General features: G+C 33.9%; 1 protein-coding gene across 2 annotated transcripts in view; it reads right to left on the reverse strand.

The window, feature by feature from the left end:
• UGGT2 (UDP-glucose glycoprotein glucosyltransferase 2) overlaps positions 1-21,817 on the reverse strand; it is a 79,419-nt gene that overhangs the window by 23,672 nt on the left and 33,930 nt on the right. For both annotated transcript variants that reach the window (XM_066313445.1, XM_066313446.1), the window contains exons 13-25: positions 21,354-21,473; positions 19,113-19,198; positions 17,445-17,580; positions 15,800-15,931; positions 14,972-15,136; positions 14,389-14,512; positions 14,200-14,298; positions 12,270-12,364; positions 9,721-9,927; positions 8,411-8,542; positions 6,364-6,491; positions 5,080-5,175; positions 3,882-3,984 (exon numbers count right to left, since the gene is read on the reverse strand). In XM_066313445.1, the coding sequence (XP_066169542.1) occupies positions 3,882-3,984; positions 5,080-5,175; positions 6,364-6,491; positions 8,411-8,542; positions 9,721-9,927; positions 12,270-12,364; positions 14,200-14,298; positions 14,389-14,512; positions 14,972-15,136; positions 15,800-15,931; positions 17,445-17,580; positions 19,113-19,198; positions 21,354-21,473 (1,623 nt within the window). The remainder of the gene's footprint in view (positions 1-3,881; positions 3,985-5,079; positions 5,176-6,363; positions 6,492-8,410; positions 8,543-9,720; positions 9,928-12,269; positions 12,365-14,199; positions 14,299-14,388; positions 14,513-14,971; positions 15,137-15,799; positions 15,932-17,444; positions 17,581-19,112; positions 19,199-21,353; positions 21,474-21,817) is intronic.

Consider the following 21,817-nt stretch of genomic DNA (forward strand, 5'->3'; position numbering starts at 1 on the left):
TTCTATAGGAACCATAATATTAGGACAGTATTTTTTTCTTATTTTTGTGAGCAATCTGTTTTGCTTAAAGCTAACAGTGATTAATTTCTTTAAAGCACTCACAAAACCCTTTATCAAGTTACCTTCTTTTCTGTGGTTTCTGACACAAAGTGCTTATCTGAAAGCATAAAGCAGCTGTGCCTATATTTATAGACATTAGAAAGGCCAATAAAATATAAAAGCTGAGTTACAACACCAATACTAGTATGGCTAATATCTGAAATTACTACAATAGCAAAAAAATTGGGAGCAAAGCAAGACAATAGTCATCATTAAAATCTCTTTTTTAATGATTGTAATTTTTCTTTCCTCAGTTCAATCCATGGCTTACACACATTCTTTACTACAGTGCTGCAACTTTACTTCACCCTAGGGACCGGTTCCATTCCTAGTTTCTTATTCTCATCTTTTGTGACACCTGAATACCATCACTGAAAAACTACTGAATTAAAAATAAAGACAAGTGAATAGCATATTTTTGTGAACAAGTGAAGAAGCAGGAAATGAGAACCCAAGAGCACCGGAAGGGAAAGCATTACATGACACAAGTTTAAGACCACCAAAATTAAAAGAGAGGTCAAAGTGACTCAAATATCTATCTATCTACCATTCAGAATAAAAAGAATTATAAAAGCCGGTATGGGCTTTACCTTCAAACACAACAAAACAAAACCCTCATGCCATTAGGAAGAATGATTCTTTAGTAATCTGCATTGATAGGCTTTTGTGTGTAGAATGAAATTATCTTGCACAAGGCTGATGCATCATCCCAGTTCATAAGCTGACCATGAAATTTAGTACACTAGCCAAAAAAAAAAAAAAGGCGCCATTCTTAATTAACATTTCTAAGGACTTTAAATAGGAAATGACAAATAAGACAATATTTCATTATAGCTGTTTTTCAACAATACAACTTCTGAAATACTGAACTTGGTTCTATTATTTAGGGCTTCTGAGGACACCAGAAACCAGGGCATTTGAGTCAACACATAAAAATGGTGACAAAATTAGGAAGACTCTCTTCTAGGATACTTGAAGAGTTCAGTCCGATTACTTTAAATAAAAAAATTCAAAGAGCATGGAAATTTGGTTCAGGGAGCACTGTAAAACATGGCTGAAATACTTCAGGAGGTCTGAAAATTATTAAAGAGGTAGTTTTATTATGCATGTACACAATATAAAGTCATTTGCAAGACACTTACTTGAGTTATACAACTCATCTGAAGAACATTAACTCGGTAAACCATGATTATTCAACCAGTCACTTGGAATTGTTTGTGAACTTCAGAATAATACAAAGCATCTGCACTGAAAACAAACTTAGAATCCTCAACAGAACTGGCAAAACAATGAGAACATCAATGCTTACAGCATGGATCTAAACAAAAATCTGTAATGCCAAGCCTGAGTTTAACAGTAAGGTTAATTAGCCACTGGAAAAGCTCAGTAGGAGCTCTAATCTGTACTCGACTGCTTGGTAATATTTAAATTAGGAATTGATTAAAAAATTGCTTCTACTTCAAATAATAATTGTGAAAAAGGAGTCCTGTGACCGGCGTTACATAGGAAATCAGACTAGATTATCAAAAGGGGCTCCTTCAGGGATTCCTTTTACTTTTGGGATGGAGTAATAAGTCCTCTCTGAAGACAGAATGAACAAAGGAAAAAAGCCAAAAGATAACTGAAAGAAAAAAAAAAAAAAGGGTTGATTTTTTTTCTCCATGTTTTTGAATTAATGGCTAATTACTGGAACAAGAAAAAAAAAAAAAGGTGGATGATCCTAAGAGTACGTAGAATATTTTTTCCTCCTGTTTTTGGTGAACCATGAGGGAAAAAACCCGACAACTCTTTAATTTTGTCCTCCATTTTAGCAGAAGGAATTTCTATTTTTCTCACATTGCCTTAGAGAGTTTCATCATAAATTCAGGACTAGTTAGCTCTTCCATATATTCTGCTGAGAACTTATTTGACCCAACCATGGTAAAATTATGGCTGGTATTTAAATATTTACAGTAGACAGTGACTCTGCCTTGTCTGGAAATACTTGACACTGAAGTCTGTAACAACACTTTTGAAAAAAAGAAACCCACAAACAATATGGAAAGTTCTTCCTGCCTCACTCTGGAGAGGATTAGAGCAGTTCTTATGATATAATCCAGTACATATTTTAAAAACAGAGCAGCTTTGACTGAGCTCTCATTCATGCTGTGATTCATACCTTCCTCTATCTCCTTGAGCTGCCAGTCTCTCAGACTAAGCAGTAAAGTTGAGATTACAGCCTACCTATAGCTATTCACACCTCTCTCAATTACAATCCCACTTATTATGAGTAACTTTTTGTTGGTATTTTTAATAACAAAATACTAAAATATTTATTTGAAGTGACTATTAAGTGACACAAAGTAATATAATAAAGTAGTTTCACCAGGGTGAAAAAACCCAATCACGTTATAGACATGTCTGTTTGGTTTCTACAGCAGGAGATGGTGGCTTTCCAGGTTAAAAAAATTATATACATATAAATAATAATAAAAAGTGTATATATATATATATATATATATATATATATAAAATTTCCAGGCTATTTTTCCTTTTTAAAAAGATATTATTATAAAGTTTAATCTACATTAAAATATTTCTGGTTTGTTTACTTTCAACAGCATTTTATTATTCTCTCCTAAGGGTTGGCTTCTTGAATAAAACTAGAGCTCCTATGAATGAACAGCTTGGGACACCATGGGAGACATTTGCCCAGGCATGCATAAGAGCCTGTTGAGCTCAGAGGAATGGAGGTTTCTGCTCTGAGCTACAAGATCCTTGATGTGATTTATACTCATAATATGAACTTCTGGCTAAAGCGAGAGTTTCCAGTCCATTTCAACATGAAAATATTTTCATTTGGCAATATCAAGCTTTCCTCTTAACTGAGAAGGCTGAAATGAAAGATCTGGTACTAGAGACAAGCTAGTATTCTAGCATCTTAAAATAGCAAAATTTTTCATTAATTTTAAAAAATGTTTTACTTTGCTCCACTATATGAAGAGTGAGTGGATGCTTCAAGATTTGATATAAAAGGGTATGAAAAGAGGAGGGGGAAAAGTAATTTAAGAATTTATGAAACTTGCGTAATTACTGCAGGGAAAAAAAAGATAGAATAGGATGCAGCAAAAATCAAGTTGAAGGCTTCAGAATTGTAACAGACCATAAAGTGAAGACAAAATTTACATTTTTATGGGAAACTATAAAGGAACCTGAGACACAGTGATATTCTGCAGTAGGTGAAAGAAGAAAATAATTTTAGCAGCTGTGTTTTTAGGACAGTTTCTCTTTAGAAGATCAATAGCTACACACAATGGAAGCCTATCTAGATATACTTGGTAGCATTAATCAACTGAGAAATATCCCTCCAAGAGCTGAAAGGTTTATTGTCCAATCTTCTTATGATGATATTACAGATCAGATTTAGACCACCTCATTTAGGTGCCTTGGAAAACTAAGGTGATCTGGTATAATGGAAAGAAGCACATACCTCCTGAGATTTTGAGAAGCAAAATTACATACACAATCTCCTCCTTCCTTTCTACTGACTGCAGAGAGCAGTTACAGACTCACTTTTAGAGGATTGGTGAATGGGCATCTGAATTTTACTTTCAAATGAGATATTGATAATGATGAACTAGGTAATTTTCAACTTCTTTTATGAATTAAAATAATTAAACTACATATTTAAAGGGAAAAAAAAAAACAACTGAATTTTGTTTACCCTTTACTACACTGTATGTGGAAATTATAACAAGTTTAGTAACAACTGAGCTACAAAAATGCAAATTCATGCATCTTACAATCAATAAATGGGTCATCTTCTGTGCTTCTCTTGTCAATGGATCCACAATAGCAATAACGTCATAGAATGGGTCATTCTCTTGGGGCTCGACTTTTATTACGCTGTTAAAAAAGTATTAAAAACAAGTGACATGAAAACTCTAAACTGAATTTGTTGAAATGACAAACTTTAGACATGAATTTGTAATATCAGAGGCACTTAAGATTTTACTGCTCAAGAAAATATTTCCTTCATTTCAAGGAATAATCATGATTGCACCCTGTGATACAGTTAGAAAAGCTAAATGTGAACAGGAATAAAAAATATGGCATTAATCTACTTACTCTATACTGGTTATTAATTAGATACATTCTCCATAACAAAATTGATGAAATAAAACACAGTAAGACTCAAAAAAGGGTCTTTCTGTTACTTGTCAACAGTTCCCTTCCTAGAGATTTGGAATCATTTGATCAGACAAATAAGGGTGGTGACATAATTTTTAAGAAAAGAAAAAGGAGAAAAATGGCATATGAGAAATGTAAAACTCGATAGGCTGGACTACATTTATGCATTCCAGAAAATAATTCAGTTTGATAGACTTGATTAGGTAAAGTCAAGCAGATCCTAGTTAAAGTACTTTGGATTTACAGGAAGGAAATGTCAGTAAACTTCATTTAAAAAAAAGAAAAAAAAAGTCATATGCTGTAAATACAGAAAAGGGACTACTGGAATTTGTTTTCCACAAAACATATGGTAGCAGCACAGCACTGACTGTTACTAGTATAACTTTGAAAAAGGCGTCTGCCTCTTAGAAAAGGCAACCACTGATTTCACTCCTGTTTTCACCAACAGGAACAGCCCATCAACACACACTGGAGAACTTTACCAACAAAAGTAAGTAGAGATTTGGAAACAGCACAACAAAAATTTCTATAAAAATTTGTCATTTGATCACAGTTTTTGTATTATCATATGTCCTTTAAAACAATCTGCTCTTTTTTCAGCAAAGGGTAATAAGGTTGGGAAATCAATAGGTATTACTACTATAAGAAAAATATAAAGATGAATTATGCTATGGCAGATGAGCAGGCTGTTCATACAACAGTTCTAAAATTAGAATGCTTACTCAACTTTCCAAAGACTCTACATAATCATCAGTACATTCAGATGTTAATAAAAAATTACTCTAAGTGCATAATCATGACAAAACTGACCTGTGCTGTTCTTTGAGTAATTCAACATCTTGTCTCATCTCTGTTTTAGGCAAAGATGACAGCAGGGCATCTATTTTCATAATCAAATCACTGCCACTGTATTAAATAAGCAAATATAGTTGGGTTTTCATTAGAAAAGGAGTAAAACATTAATATTTTAATGTCAGTCTCTTTGCATAAAGGATATTTAGGAAGCCCACATCCCCGACTTGGACTCCTAAGGTGATTAACACCTCAGGACTTGTAGCTTGGAGTTAAACCTTTAGCATGACAATACCCAAGAAACACTATGGCCTTAGAGAAGCCCTGTGAAATATACACTTCCTAATTTAAAGAGATGCAGAATTCACAGTGTTATCATTCAGCCTCACAGCAATTATTTTTTTCAATTGTTGGGTCTTCAAATCTGTGTAATTTGATGAAAATGTGGGGCTTGGTCCACAAGAGAAATTAAACTTGAATTAACAACAAGTTTTTATTAGTCACAAATTTGCCAAAGAGACCTGATTCATAATCAAGAGACGTGAGTATATGATGATAAAATCTGCTGACATTTCTAGCTCTTTATTAATTTCTATTTTGTTTTTAATTTTTCCCATTTATGACAATATCAAGGAACAGATATAAATGACCAGGTTTCAAGTTTGGCCACATCTTTCATTTTTTATATTGAATTTTCGTACTGAAGTTTCCTTAGAAATCTTAGTTCCATTTCAGTGTAGTTAAGTCACAATAATTGTCTAAATATGTTTCGTCTCTCACTACTTATCTCCTTGAGTTCTACCTCTTATTGATTTTGTTTTTCTGGTAATGATTCTTTCAGTTGTGCCAGTCCTTCTAGATAACAAAAATGATACTCAGAAATTTGACAGACACTGTAAAAAGAATATAATTTTGCTTCCTTCTTTGTACACAAGCTATATTCTTAGTCTAGAAGTTGGCCTGAACTCATCTCATCTTTGCACTTCTTCAGTTAACAGATGTATGAATGTTGTCTACTGTGGTGTCAGAGCACAGTATCTGCCCATGCCTGTACAGGCTCCCTTACTAACAATTCCCAAAGACAATGACTTCAAATAATAATACTCAGATTTGGCTTAACATGCACTGTATTTTCCCAAGTTCATTATTATTATTCTTTACAATTACTCTTATGTAAACAAAACCTATTAGGAATCATTTACTGTTAGCTGTACTCTTGGTTGTAAGGACAGTGAAAGTAGGGCAAGTATTTGGAGTAATTCAGTAGAGCTGCACACATGTTACGAGGCAAGAGAATTTTACCTTTTACTACTGTTTCCCATCTCCTTCACAACAGCTTTAATCTTCTCTGCTGAGGTACTGTATGTTATCTTTTCCAGCAAATTAAAGTCTTCTACAAAGAATTCATTTTCATCTAAAGGACCCAGTATCTTAGACAGAGAAAAAAAAAAGTTAAGTGTAAAATGTCCTAATAATGCTCTGTTTGTAAGTAAAAATAAACTAACATTTTAAATGAGTGCACAATATTGAATATGAAACCCCAATCCCCATATACATCAATACTATTAATTATAAAACTAATTAAACTTCACAGTAACTATGCAGGATTAGGCTTTTACAGTTATATTACAGTTAATTATCAATCACAAAGAATAACTGCAATGGAAACATCCACACTATTTTTCATTACACGTTTCTGTTAAGGAATACACTATTTAGAAATCACTCTAAGTTTAAGAAAAAACTCTCTTAAGTAAAATATTTTAAACTCAAATTTCTACTTGTCTACTACTCTTTAGTTGTTTAATTCTATGAACACGATCCCCTTCTAAGACTTGTCAAATGATGCAGAAGGGATAGAAAGAATAGGAAAAGATACAGAACACATAATATGAGAAGATACAGGCTTGCTACACATTTTGGTCTCTGAAGGAAAACAAAGTTACTTGGAGTCCCAGAAAATCACTTTGAGGATGTTGTTTGGATTTCCTACTCAGTCTATCTATTTCCTACTCAGTCTACCCAAGACAACTTCAATAACCTACAGGGCTCCCAGGATCTGGAATGTCATGATCTGAGTTTGGTGCTGAATGCCTCTTTCCCAAAATTCAGCTGCTTCCTATAAATGAGAGGTTACATAACAAATTCCACATATGATTTTTTTATTAATGATGCATGAGATAGATGAAACCATAGTGTAATTATGAAATACTATGGCAATTTAGGAGAAATCATAATTAGAAAAAATTAATTTGCTCATAGAAGCAAAATTTCGGTGATGAAATAGCAAGAACAGAAAAGAAGGGCATCCCATGCCTTTTTAAAAGTAATCCTTTAGAGTGAAAACACATCTTCACAGATATGAATATACATTATTAAATTTATCCAAATAGTTTTATGAAACTTATTTCCACAAAACTTAAAATATGACAATATTTGAGCAATTTTAGGCATGGAGAACAATAATAATAATAATAATTTATAAAATAAATTCACTAATTTAGTTATGAGGGAGCTGATACAAAAAAGGCAACAATTCCTTAAGGCTTCATCCACAAAAATGCTTTCTGTATGTTTCTTAGCAGTATTTCTGTTGCATCTCAGAAGCATTTAGGATACATAAGAGTAACTAAACTCTTGTTTAAATTTAAATAGTTTCCAGTAATGAGATGCCAACATAGTTTTCTTTCCATTTCTTTTGAATGGTGGAGAAGTAAATCAAAAATAGAAGAAATAAAAAGTAGTTTGCAAGGTAAGGTATTGACTGTCATTTAACAAGCACTAAATATTGAATGCAACATTATATTTTTTGATCACAGATAAACTATTGACAAACTGTAATTAAGGCTATTAGTTTCAGCATATACATACAAGAAATTGAAACAATAAAATTACTACACTTTTATCTACATATTAAGAATTAAGACCATAAAATAATATTTATAAAAATGTAGTGAATTAGAGCTTGAAATACTAATCTAGTCAATGTAATCTATATACATTTATTTACACAGTAAAATAAAGGTAACTTCAAGATCATAAGTTTTCTTAAACATCACAAATAATAAATCAAATACAAACCTATTTTGAGAATTTTGCCAGATTAATTCTAATTATTAAAATAGCTGTGGGAATGACATACACACATAGTAGCTTCAATGGAATGGAGCTAATGAACAAATTAGGAATAAAACACAATAGAAAAGCAAGGCAAACATTCATACCATTCTCTAACAACTGTCTGAATAAATGAAAAATTAATATAATGCATTTTTTTTTTAGTTTAAAACTGAAGTTCCAGAAGTAAAAAAATTCTAAAAAGGATTGAAAGACTTAATTTGTTTCTTACCCTGCCATTGCTAATAACAGCCAATTGCCCAGGAAGCAGCTTCAGAACCTCCTGGCAGAACATCTGGTGAGTTTTAATTAAATCCAGTCCTAAAGTGTTGTACTTCTTCTCAAAAGTATCACCATCCATTCCCTAAAGCAAAGGCAAAGCACGAGATGCTGGAAGGATTCAGCAAAAATAAATTTTGCAGCAGGTGAGGAAATCAAAGATTTTCTTCAAGTTATGTGGTAACCAGAAATCAAAGTACAACAGCCACCTCAGCTTCAGTGTAAGCACATAACTGCTGGTGGTGAGCCATGGTTTCACAATCACCTGGGGTGCAGTTTGTACCCTGGGGCAGCTGTGAATAACCATGAGAGAAAAGCTGAGCCTGAGGTTAAGCAATTTTTCCGTGATCCAGCACAACAGCTGCATGAAAAGTAACACTTTTAACAACTCAACTGTACTCCCACTTTTAGGAAAAAGATATAAAAAATGTTGTAATACTGTAAAAACCTAACAGTCATTCTAATACGGTTATTGGATACAATTTGAATGTTCTTTGGGGAAGCCAACATAATCCAGAGACATAAAAATCCATTTTCAAAGCGGGGAAAAACATGCCAAAACTTACACTGGAACCGTGCCTCACTTGTCAAAATTATTCTGATATGTATCTCTTCATTAGTAATATACAGACCAAGCAAACAGATTCATTCAGATAAAATTAATAAAATTACAATAATTAATAACATACTTAGCATACACAGCTTAATTAGAGACCTTTACATCTTTCAAAATTTATTAAACAATGAAACAAGAGCATGACTCAAAAATACTCATTTTCTAATATAGTTTGAGAGAGTTCTCTTAGTCTTCCATCTCCTCCTATTTAAAAAGCCGAAAATTTACAACTCCTTTTGAGAGAAAAAACAGCAGTTAGAAGCTGTTATTTCATAACTCAGCTCCACTCTCATGTAGTCTTAACTTTCTCTAAAGTCTAAATTCTTGAAAAACATTAATACTGCAATTTTAACTAAATGAGAGAGTTATTAAAAGAATCAACAATTGAAAATTAAACTGTTTTGGTCTCAATTATCTGGTACCCGTATTCTGAATTTTTCAGTACTCTCACATTTTCTCCCTTTAAAGAAATTCTCAATTCTTCAACCACATGAAAGTCATCAAAAATTCAAATCTGCTTCAGAAGAAACTGTATGCGAGTTATAAACTTCATGGCAATTGACCAAACACTGTTACTATTACCACCTCCTTCCAATAAGATATATGTAAAATAAAAAAGGAAGTAATATAATTTAGTTTGCACTCACTGGGATGACAAATTTAACAATTTTAGCTCCAGCAGCAAGGGATTTTGCTGTTTCTTCTTTAAGGAGTTTACTTAGGAAACTTTTTAAGTTGCTGTTGTTTTGGGTTAAAAAAGCAGCCAAAATTCCTCTTGCAATGGCTGTGTTATCTTCCTGTATTTTTGATGAAGGATTGTTCAAAATCCCAACTCGTGTATGACTGCTTGTTTTCTGCAAAGAAAGACCCAGAACAATAAGTAATTTTACAGTTCCATCTGCTGTTACCTAATGTATTCATATCAATTATAACTATGCAAAATGCCTTTAAGTATTTAATTTTTTGCAGCTATTTGTCTTTAGAAAAGATACATCAATGACTAATCCAGAACTTCAACTGTGAGTAAAAACGTGATTAGTAAGGATTTACCTATTCTGTGATAAATATTTTGAATAGAAGTGTTAAGTTTTTTTTTTTAATAGAACAATTGCCTTTGAGCATTTTGCAGAAGCGTGTTTTTAACAAAGGACATACACAAGTACTCATTCACAGACTTCAGAACTAGTTTTATAGATGTCTTTTCACTTTTCAAAAATTATTGAACTAAGCATAAAATAAATATAAGAGAATTTATCCACTTATCACTTTAATCTTCAGCAACAGCATACCTTCCGCTTGCTAAAATCAGTGATGCCACACAAATTTTACCAGAGAGTGTGATGATTCTAAGGTAGGATCAAATAACATCACTAACTGAGGAAAATGTAAATGGACTCCAGTGCAGGAGGGAATAAAAAAATAAGGAATGCAATTACTGGTATGCAGCACTGGAGAGGCTTCCACAAAGTACTTGTGTCAGTCAGAAAACATAGCCAGAAAAGTTTAAGGAGCACTGAAGAATCTGGGCTTGCTCCAGCTGGCAAAGAGGAGACTACAGAGAACCTGAATAGCAACAAACAGCTACTGAAGGAGCAGTGAAAAACCTGACAGGGCTAAACCCTCCCTGGTATCAGCAAAGAGTATAACAAGGAGCAATGCTCATAAATTTTGGCCTGGCAGGAAAGAACTACAATAGGAAGGCAGTGAAACACCATAGTAATTTGAGAAGGGAAGAGATAGAGTCACCCCTTTGGAGATTTTCAGAAATCCTTCAAATACGCCTACAGCTGACCTGATGTAATAAAGGCAATAATTCCACTTTGAGTGAGAGGCTGAACTGGATGACCTCGAGTGGTCTCTTCCAGCTAAGAACAGCTCAAGCTTTTTTCCAAAGGAATTAAAAGTCTATCAGGGTTTTCAAAATAGCATGTATTAGCTGGAATAGCTAGAAGTTAAGTTCCTTCAGCCATTTTCACCCTCAGATTTTTGCATGCTTTTCTTCAAATGCTGATGTCATGTCATGAGCAAGTAGTGACTGTGCCAATTCTGCTACTATCAGGAATTATGCTGGACCCTGACTTGAGAGATAAAAGGGACTAGAAAGGAGTGAACAACTTCAATATCAATGGATGTCAAAATCCTCAAATCAATGGACGTCAAAAAATACTGTTTTGTTTTATTTTTCATGAAATTTGAAAATCACTAGACCAAGCAATACATGAGATTTATCTAATGTTTTCAGTTTTTTCCTAGATTCTCCTCACCAACACAAGGAGATCTGCCTGGGTGGTTCTCACCTCTTAAATGGGAGCTGTGACACATTTCCCCTGCTGAAGATAGTTAAAAAACAAAGCTAAGAGGGAACACGACCATCAAGCCTGAGACATAAATCAAACAGTCCAAGAAATTAAATGTTTCTCTCTAACAAGGACTTGTACTGCATATTCTTCTTTACCTTTTTTAAAGCTTCTTTCTAAGATATAGCTGTTATCACATTCTCTTGGCAACATCTCCATTTTCTAATTCCCTTAGGGTGGTTCCTGATTAGAAAATCTAGATGCTTTCCCGATTTCAGTTTAAGTACTCTTTTAACCTGTCCCAAACAGAAGGTCTTTTTTGTCATTTATATTGATGTGACATTTATGCTTTCTAAAGTATATTTATATTTCAGACATTCATACTTTAAATCCTATTATTAACATAGAAGAATTTAAAAATAAGCAAACTCATAAATGTGGATGATCCTCCTAGCATATTAAAACACACATGAAAATTGATCTTAGAAGCACACAAACAGCACATGGAAAAATGTCTGTTTCATGGCACAACTGTGCCACATAACACAGGAGAACACTACTCAATGGTTCACAGCAACAGGCAGCTTTCTAAAGTCCTTCCATTCTAGGCTACCCGAGAGACTTTCTGGGAGAAAGTCTAACTGGGAAGGAATTCATCCTTTTTAACTTTCACACACAGTGTCACAGTTTGTTTCCTGCCTCAAGAGTCCATGAACAAAATGATAATTTCCCCTCAGGAATTGAATAAAACAAAAGCACAATCTCTTAAAGTCGGCACCTGACCAACAATGAAAAAGTTGCTACACTTTTATTTAAGAGTATGGTTTTTGAATGTGCAGAGAGAGTTGTTAAGAACATATTCATAATAACTATTGCAATAAAACCTGCTAGAAACTCACCAGGCTTTTCAAGGCATTAGAAAGCAGTCGTCTACCAGCTGGCTTATCAAAATCAGCAATAATCCAGACAGTAACAGCATACAATGCATCTTCATCTGAAAATCAAAGATAATCCTGTTTTACGTTCTGGAGAGTCTTCTCATAACGAATGAAAAACAAATTAATTCTGTTTGTCATTTCAAAATTCATGTGCATGTTTGACTGCTGACTGCAACTGTAAGAATAATCTTTGTGACACTAGAATCTTTCACCCTCTGAAGTGAAATAAGATTCTTAGAAGGCGATTTATCATGTTAATAGGAGAGAGTCACTAAAAGAGCTGATCCATTGTTGAAGCATTGAGACAAGAGGGCCCTAAATCATTAGTTCCAATTAACAAAACCTGCTTTACCATAGCTTACTTATGAACATCTGATGGAGGGTGATCATATAGCCAGAAATGAAAAGAACTAAGTGGTTTCAGGGCTGCATAAACCAGGCCAGTCAATTTCCCTGGCAGCAAAGGGAAATTCCTTCAACTACAGGCAAGAAAAAACTTATCATTTCTGGATTAAATACAGAAGGAAAGTAAACTACTGAGTTTACTTTCAGATTTATGCAGATAATTTCTGATTTTCTGGTTCTGTGGTCTCCTGTTCTTTACTTTTTATAGAAGAGCAATGGTAGGTGAAAAAACCTACAAAATTATCTGTAGAAGAATATCAGTATTCTCAGCTCTACCAATACATCCCCTAAAACATAATGCATAGAGACAGAAATTTTCCAAGGTTCTTGTGAGATGCTAGGAAAAGGTTATTATTAACTGTTGCTGTCATCTAGAGTAACACACTGGGGAGAGAGATTTGAAATGTAGATTCCAGCTTAAAGGTTATGGGTTTTACACAAGAGATCTCAATCTTAGAAATAAGCCTACAGATTGAAAGCCACTCATTTGACAGCTCACTGGGATGTCCCTGTGGCTGTAGACACAGAATCAAATAAGAGTCAAATAACTTTATTTTAAGGAAATTTAAGTGTTTGGAATTTCTTTCTGATAATGAATGAAGTAAAACTCCATAAATACCACATAAAAATCACTGAAAGAAAGCACTTTATTAACAGGGTTATTGTGTGTCTTGATGCACTGATGCAAATGAGCAGCTGTTAATTGTCTACTTCTAGAATTTCTTAAGGCACAGACTACTGTAAAATTCCATACATAATTATGACCCCATTGTTGTAATTTCTTCTCACTCAAGGAAACCTACTTGCAATATGCAATGAGAATATTTTATATCAAAAAGCATTTGAAATGTACAAAAAAAATTGAGTTTTAACAAAGATAAAATTTATGAATGAGTTATAAATCACCAGAATACAAATTCTATTTATTTTCTATTGAAAGACAAAGGCTCATTCAACAAAATTGAATCATCTAACATGAGGAAAGATAAGGAGATACTTAATGTCAATAAATTAGAAACATTAAAAAATTATTCCTTAAATTTAGAAATACCTAATTTTGGTATAAACATACAAACTTTATACATTCTGCACTTGACAATGCTGCAAGTTAAGAGTCACTTGAAAATCTAACAGACTTCAATTTCCTCAAGTAAAACCATATGTATGCAAGCTGAGTCTATCTTCAAAGTTGCAAAAGTCTTGTATAGCTTTTCAACTTCATGTCTGTAAAACAAAAACAACTAGCCACAACATCCATCCCCATTTCAAAGCTGCAAAAATTAACTGCCCTGTTAATTATAATTTATATTTATAATATTCAGATATGCTCTGCTTCCTGTAAGAAGATACTGGGATATTGAGAAATGTTTAATTTACATGGAATCATTGGAATATTGGCTTACTTGAGATATTTTACTGGTAAACTTCAACGATTTGTAATAGCCATCTACAGACAGATAGATGACCTACAGAAAATATTAATTACCTTTTTTTGTTAAATACTTCATGTTATCTGAAATTACAGCACTTTTATCTTGCGAGTCCAAAAAGGAGAAAGTAGAGAAGTCTTCCACATGAAATGGAACTACATAACGTAAAACACAAAGTATTAGACTTAAAAAATTAAAACAAAACCAAAAAACAAATCATAACAATATCCAAGAAAAGGAGTTACCAGAAGTGTATCTGAAATGTATGTATCTTCTTTCTGCTCCAAGAATACTGGGGTTTATACGGGAAACTACATTGTTCTGATCCATAAGAAAATCCACTGCATTTACATGATCATCTAACAAACCCTGGAGTAAGAGAAAAATGTTAAAACTGCACTGTCAAGACAGATTTTCAAGAGAAACAAAGACCAAGTATTTGTACAATCTTCCAACTGAGCTTCAAGTTTCTATATACACCAAGTTATGGACAATGTCAGGTCAAAACCATATAAACATCACACAGACAGTATTTCAAAATATCAGCTACATATTTTTCAATGAACAACTGCAGTACATTCTCAGTTTCTGATTAAAAAATTCCATATAATGACTATATGCTTAGCTGATCCTTCAACCTTGAATAATTTCAATATACTGTTTCAAAACCACAACCACAAATGACTGTAACAACGTAATTGCAGGTGCGATATTAATAATTTCAAGCCATCTCATTATAAAAAAACCATAACATATAAACATGACTGAAACAATTCCTATCAATATCAAATATTTCACCCTGCAGTCATTCAGAAATGTTAAACATACCATGAACACTGCCCGCTGGAAGAAGCCGGTGGCATCAAAAATCCTCTGAAGAATAAGCGTCTCCAACTCAGCCGCATCCATCTCCTCCCTGGGAAAGGGCACGCCATTAAACAGCGCCTGAGGCAGTGGGCCCAGGCCGCTCTTCTTATAAAAGGTTGCTCCTGCCTGATCGAATCAGAAATATCACAGGCTTAAACAGACTGCGGCTGACTGTAGTAAAAAAAAGGAACGAATATCAAGAGAGGATGAACTCTAATCTCCAAGCACTCTTCACTGTCATACCTTGTCATCAGCAGCAGGCACAAAACAGAAAGTATTTGGAAACCAAACAAGACTGATGGGACTCATTTGTCAAACAGAACGACAAAAGAAATTATAGATCCACATATGTTGTGTGAACTTTTGCTTTATCATTTTGCAGAGAAATTGTCTTTTATTTTCCTTAACATTCTTATCAAATAAAAATAAAAATGAAGCAATCGAGACACTCAAATCTGCTTTTACCAAAGAAAGAATCCTAAAAAAAACTCAGAAGGTTTTACGTTCGTAAATCAAGATTTATTTGATAAGAACGCATAATTAAAGAGAGACCCCTTGATATGCCTACTAGAAAAATACTTTTGGCTCCTGAAAGCAGCAGGCAAGAGTAAATTTTCATAGTGAGAGTAGTAACGCAGAAACCTTTACAACACTACCATTAATGACTGAATGGTGGCAGAAGAAAAATTTGACTCAAAGGTGCTGTATTTACTTGCTTTAACATTTAGCAACTCTTCAGCTTAGTAAATACACTGACTTGTATCCGTTGCAGCATAGCTCCCAACATACCTTCCTCCCTTCATCATATTCAGAATGAACATCCAGGATGCTCTGAACATCAGCATGGGGGTACTCACTTATAAGAACATGTTTCACATCATCTACAGAGAGAACATTTCCATCTTTCACTTCATGGTACATCTGTAAGAATTATAACCAAAAGAAATTTAAAAAATAACAGAAGTAAATAAACAATAAATGAGTATCATCTTTTTACAGTGCTCTAGCAAATTTTATACTGTTAGAACTTCATATTATTTTTACTGCTATACTGCAGTTTTTATACTGCTTTAGTAATTATCACCATTGCACATATGCACAGTTTTTTATCAGAGCACTGTTCTGATTGATCTATTATTATACATTCAGTCTAAATCTGAAGTGGCAAAAGAAATACACCTATGTGAGCCAAATGTGAAAGGTTATTTCTCTCTACTAATTGCAGAGGTAATCTAAATTCTCTCTATAAACTAACATAGGTGGTTACCTGAATCCATATTAATCCAAGCCTAAACTAGTGATACTTTTTTCTACAGTGATAATTTTTCCTTACCAATGTTATTTCATTTAATAGAGTAATATTTTATTATTTTTGTCATAAATACAATAAAAATTTGAAGTGAAAATTATTCAACCCATTTCTCTTCAAATGAGGAACAATATTTTTCTGTATAGCTCTAAATATCTCAAATTTCATTTTATTGTTTCTGGTTTTGTTGTCTTTCAATTATATTTATCATCCCCCCCCCTTTTTTTTTTTTAATATTATGAAAGAAACTAAAGAGAGGAATACAACATTTCAAAAGCACACTGTAAATTATATTTTTTATCTACTCATGGATAAGTGTTAATCATGCTTGTCAGGTCCCTAACATTTTGTGGATTTCTGTTCCAAGGTATTCATAGTTCCTTTAATTCTTTTAATCTTAAGCTCTCTAAATTTGTCCAGGAAACCATGACATTTTCTAGGCAGTAAACTAAAACCAGAAAACAAATGGAAGAAAAATTTTTATGTATAAATACCATATTCTCTTTTACCCACAGAGCCTTTACATGGATGGCTCATATTATTTCTACTCCATTCATCTCTCATCTCTGAAATTCCTGTTTTATGAGAATTTGCATTCTCTCAAAGTTAACCTGTCTCATTAGGCTGCAAGCCTGGAATACTTCTGTTTTCTGCACCCATAGACAGCTCAAACATGAGTGATGAAAAGAAATTATCTTACTGTTTCACTTCCTACACTGGGCAATAAGAAAGAGTTTTTAAATCTTATAGGACTGCCAAAGTGACATTAAAATCCTTGTAGTCTAAGAGACACAGAACACAAATGCCCACTACTTTAACAAATAGTACAGAATAGTTTTTCATAATACTAAAACCTGCAAGGCATGGATCTACTTTTTTGTATTATTGAAGAAAGCCTGTCAATAGGCAAAATTACAGGGGCAAATTGGTTTTTGCAAGAGAAAAGTATTTCTGCAAATAATTCTACAGACTATTAATGCTATACTTGTTTTTAATAGTTAATTTTTGCATAAAATAAATGCGTATGTCTCACATTATCACAAGGTAGCAAAATCTTAACTATATAAAAAAATCAATAAATTATAAACCGTAAGTAAATAGCTGATTTCTTGTGAAAGAACTAACATTAATTATTGACATAAAGGCCTGAGAAGTGTCAGATTCCTCTGCAATGTAATTAAAAGTTCTCCAAAGAGCTACTCCAGCATCTTCATTCCCATCAACTTCTTCTTTTGTACTTAAAATGAAAACAATTCCAATTCTATAAAAAAAATAAAAAGAGATCATACAATTTAACACAATATCTGCTTCACACACACTGTAATACAAACACAGAAGAACAAAATGCTTGCATTCAAGTGATATGCCCAGCATATAGAGATAAAACCCCTGTACCTGGGTTTCCATGACTGTGTGGTGACACAGAATACCAGCCATGCATCCTTCATCAGCTCTACAGTATGCTTAGGTTAACAACTATGTACTGACTTAACATATACCTTCTAAAGCTCACAATAATTCAGATTTCTGTGTATCAATAGGGCACAATCACAGTACTTTCTCTCCTTACCTGTATGAAGGTGCCATCATCCCTTAATGGCTCGAGTCTCTGTTTTAGTCTAGGCTTTGTCTGTCTTATTTTTCCTGAAAGGGATATCTTGAGGAGATGCATGAAGACCTGCTGGGGTACTGATGTCCTGTCATCAGTGTGTGCACTCCTACTAGCCCTTCTCTTGCCTTTTTAACCTTCCGGATCTTCCATCACCCTGACATTGCCATTCATTTTCCACTCACCTCAGTTTTAAATACATTTACTAATTCCTAAATGTCCATTAATTGAAAGAAAACCCAAAGGAATATGAGGCTTGAGAGGTAAAAAGACCTGTTGGAGGTAGTGCATTGATACTGTTTTCATGTAAAAAGCCTGGACTGAGACTAGGCCATAATATCTTTATGGTCCCTCCCTTCCAACCCAAACCTTTCTGTGAAAACACACAGAGAACACTGCAATCTGTCTTTCATTATACTTTGGTAATTGAATGATAAAAAAAATTAAGAAAAAACCCCAAAACAACAAAAAAAGATCAGAACTAGTAAGATTTTGTTTTGAAAATGAAACACCTAATTCATTGAGGACACAAAAAGCCATTTCACAGGAAGATTTTAAATGTTTAACATGCAATTCATCTTGCTGAACTTTGGATATCTTTCTTTTACAAACTGTGGAAATAAACAGCTATTTCTGAGACCAATTCACTTTTTCTTACAACTAGGTATCTCAGATCAACTAGACTGTTCCTCAGAAGTGTCTCTCACAAATGACGACTAGTTCACTTTCAGAAATTCAAAACTTGATGAGGACAATCTCACTTTGGTGTATATTACATGCAGGTGTGTATATCAAAACAACATTAGATAAAGCAACTGCAATTGAAAGAACTGAATTTTAAAAATTCCCTGAAAGCATGTTTTACATACAGAATACTTTTATTAGAATGCAACTTTGCAAGGGCGCCCAGCGGGACTACCTGACAAGATAAAATTTTATCAGACTTTTGTGGTTCATTTTACTCACACTCAGGTATGTTATACCTTGCAATCTGTTTACTTAAGAATACTTAATACCTGAGTAAGCTTGACACAAATGGGTAGCCAATGTGCCTTATTAGAATGTTGTTGCATTGGACTTAACTCGAATTCACACCCTTGTCTAGTAGAGTTGAAGATAAAGAAGAAAAAATGAAAGTGTCCTTATTTTAAGATTTTTTTCTCAAGACTTTCAGTTTTCCTTACCTAAGTGGTACATCGTGATGATAGAATAATTCTGCTAGCTTCATATAATCACCAGTATCTTCTTGGACAGGATCAAGAAAAAGTACCTAAGAAAAGAAAACATATCAGGCATACAATTTATTCTTGATGTCTGTTTTTATTTTTTTCAGACATAAAATCTAAGACAAGAACATTAATTTCCAAAGGAGCTGTACGCCCGAGCTGTTTTCAATTTTTTAGAGCATTCATTGTAAGAAAACATTAAGACTATAAATGAAAATAACATCCGAATTAAGGAATTTTGACCAAATGGTGAAAATAGGATTTAACCATTTACTGAACTTCAAACCAAGTGATCCCACTTTTCTCCTTTTAAAGACTGTGTGTCATTACTTTGTTTTTATTAATCAACTCCATATTTTAGAAAGATGTAATGCTGATTTGCTCATTACATCTTTTAACAAACTCTCTTCTATTATGCAAACCAAACAAAAATAAATCAACAGAATATTTTGGCTAAAAAGCTTTAAGTAAAAAATGGAGCTTTCGGAAAGAATTCTTCCTTCCTGTCTCACCTATCTTTGGAGTCACTTTTTCATTTAGTGTAGCTCAGAACTTTCAGGCATGCATAGAATCTAACACTGGGATGTGTCTGCACAAGTGAATTATCCTTATGTAGATTTAATTGGACATCTGTACCTCATTTATTCAACTTTGCACTGCAAACTCCCCTTACAATTTATCAAACTTGCTAGAGTAGCTGAAATGAAGCAGAATAACTTTAAAATTGTTCAAACACCCCCTTCAGATTATAGTGAAACAGTGTGTTACAGATTTCTATAATATGGCTCTTATATTAAACCCTAATACATAATGCAATCTACTTCATATTACACATATCTTACACTTCATTATAAACATACATTTTTATTTCCTATTGCTTATATTGTCATTCTCTTTTTATACACAAACTTCGCATCACTTCAAGCAACTACATCGAAGACAAAGGGATCAAATGCACCCTCAACAGCTTTGCAGAGGACACCAGCTGACACACTTGAAGGATGGGAAACCATTCAGAGGGACCTGGATAGGCTCAAGAAATGCATCCATGGGAAACCTCATGAGTTTCAACAAGGCCGAGTACGAAGTGCTGCATCTAGGCTGGGGCAACTCCCAGTTTATCAACACAGGCTGAGGGATGAACACGTCAAGAGCAGCCCTGCAAGGAGGACTTAGGGGGTGCTGGTGGATGAGAGGCTGGACTTGAGCTGACAGTGTGCACTCGCAGCCCAGAAAGCCAAACAGGTCCTGGGCTGCATCCAAAGCAATGTGGGCAGCAGGGCAAGGGAGAGAATTCTGTCCCTGTGCCATGGTGAGACCCCACCTGGAATGCTGCATTCAGCTCTGGGCTTCCCAGCACAGGAAAAACATGGACCTCAAGTGGGTCCAAAGAAGCGCCACAAAACCAGTCAGAAACTGGAGCACCTCTCCTATGAGTTTAGGGAGACTTAAAAGAAGGAGAGCGTTTTTTTACCAGTAGTAGAGACACTGCAGTGATAGAACAAGAGGTAGCAGTTTTAAACTAAAAGAGGGCAGATTTAGATTGAATATGAAGAAATGAGGATAGTGAGACACCAAAGGTGTCACAGGGGAACTGGCTGCTCAGAGAAGCTGTGGATAGACCATCATCTAAATTGTTAAAGGACAGGCTGGATGAAGTTTTGGTTCCTGGTCATTGCAGGAGAGGTGGACTAGATAACCTTTAATGGTCCATTACAACCCAAAGCATTTTTTGATTCTGTGGTTCATAAGATTACCTTCTGTAATTTTAATTTAAATCAGCAATAGCTGCTTCCTCAGCTTACTGATAAAGAATCCTATTTACAAAGGAAAAAATAAGCTATAAGACATTAATTAATAGTATGCTTTATAACTTAAATATTTTTGTACCTCAGTTTGCCATCTTTAAACCACAGGCAGCTATCATTACCTTCCCTCATGCTTTGATAGTAGTGAATTTTCTATGTGTAGGATGGAAAGGGACATAAAAACTCTTCACAAAACTGTGCACAGATCCATCTGCAAATCAAACTAATAACCAAATATGACTCACTAGATAAAGCAATATTCAGTACTCTTAGCAGATCCACACAGAAAACACAGAAATCAGTAAATCCAGCATGTGTCTTTTTTGATAAATTGTCTGCCAATGTATTAACATATACACTACGCAAAAAAACCAAAGTTCTCCAAACTTACCAAATTATATAAATTGCGTCTAATCTCCTGTAAAAATCCAGGAAATGTGGGTTTTAGCAGTTCCTGATAGCTTGCAGGCCATGTGCTATAGCTGTGATCTTGTTCTATATTATTAATCCACTAAAAAAAAAAAAAGTTTGCCATTTAGAAATCAGGCATTGAACGCTGAGAAAAATATGTGGGCATAATAATATTATAAAATGTCTCCCTTTCTTTTGTTAAATAATAACAGAAAATAGCTTTTACAGTTTGTTTTTTCTTTTTAATCAAACTGTTTTTATCTGCAGCACACAATAATACTGGATGGAAAAGGAAAAAAGAACCATTAGTACTGTGTATAAGGATAATATAAATAAAATAAATAAAACCATTTTTTTCAACTGTGAAAATTACTTTCACAATGCAAGCATCATAATGTACCACACAGATGTGTGTAACACAGCATAACCATCTTGCAATACAAG

The sequence above is a fragment of the Sylvia atricapilla genome, chromosome 2 (genome assembly GCF_009819655.1).
Source record: "Sylvia atricapilla isolate bSylAtr1 chromosome 2, bSylAtr1.pri, whole genome shotgun sequence".
In the NCBI taxonomy this organism is placed as follows: domain Eukaryota; kingdom Metazoa; phylum Chordata; class Aves; order Passeriformes; family Sylviidae; genus Sylvia; species Sylvia atricapilla.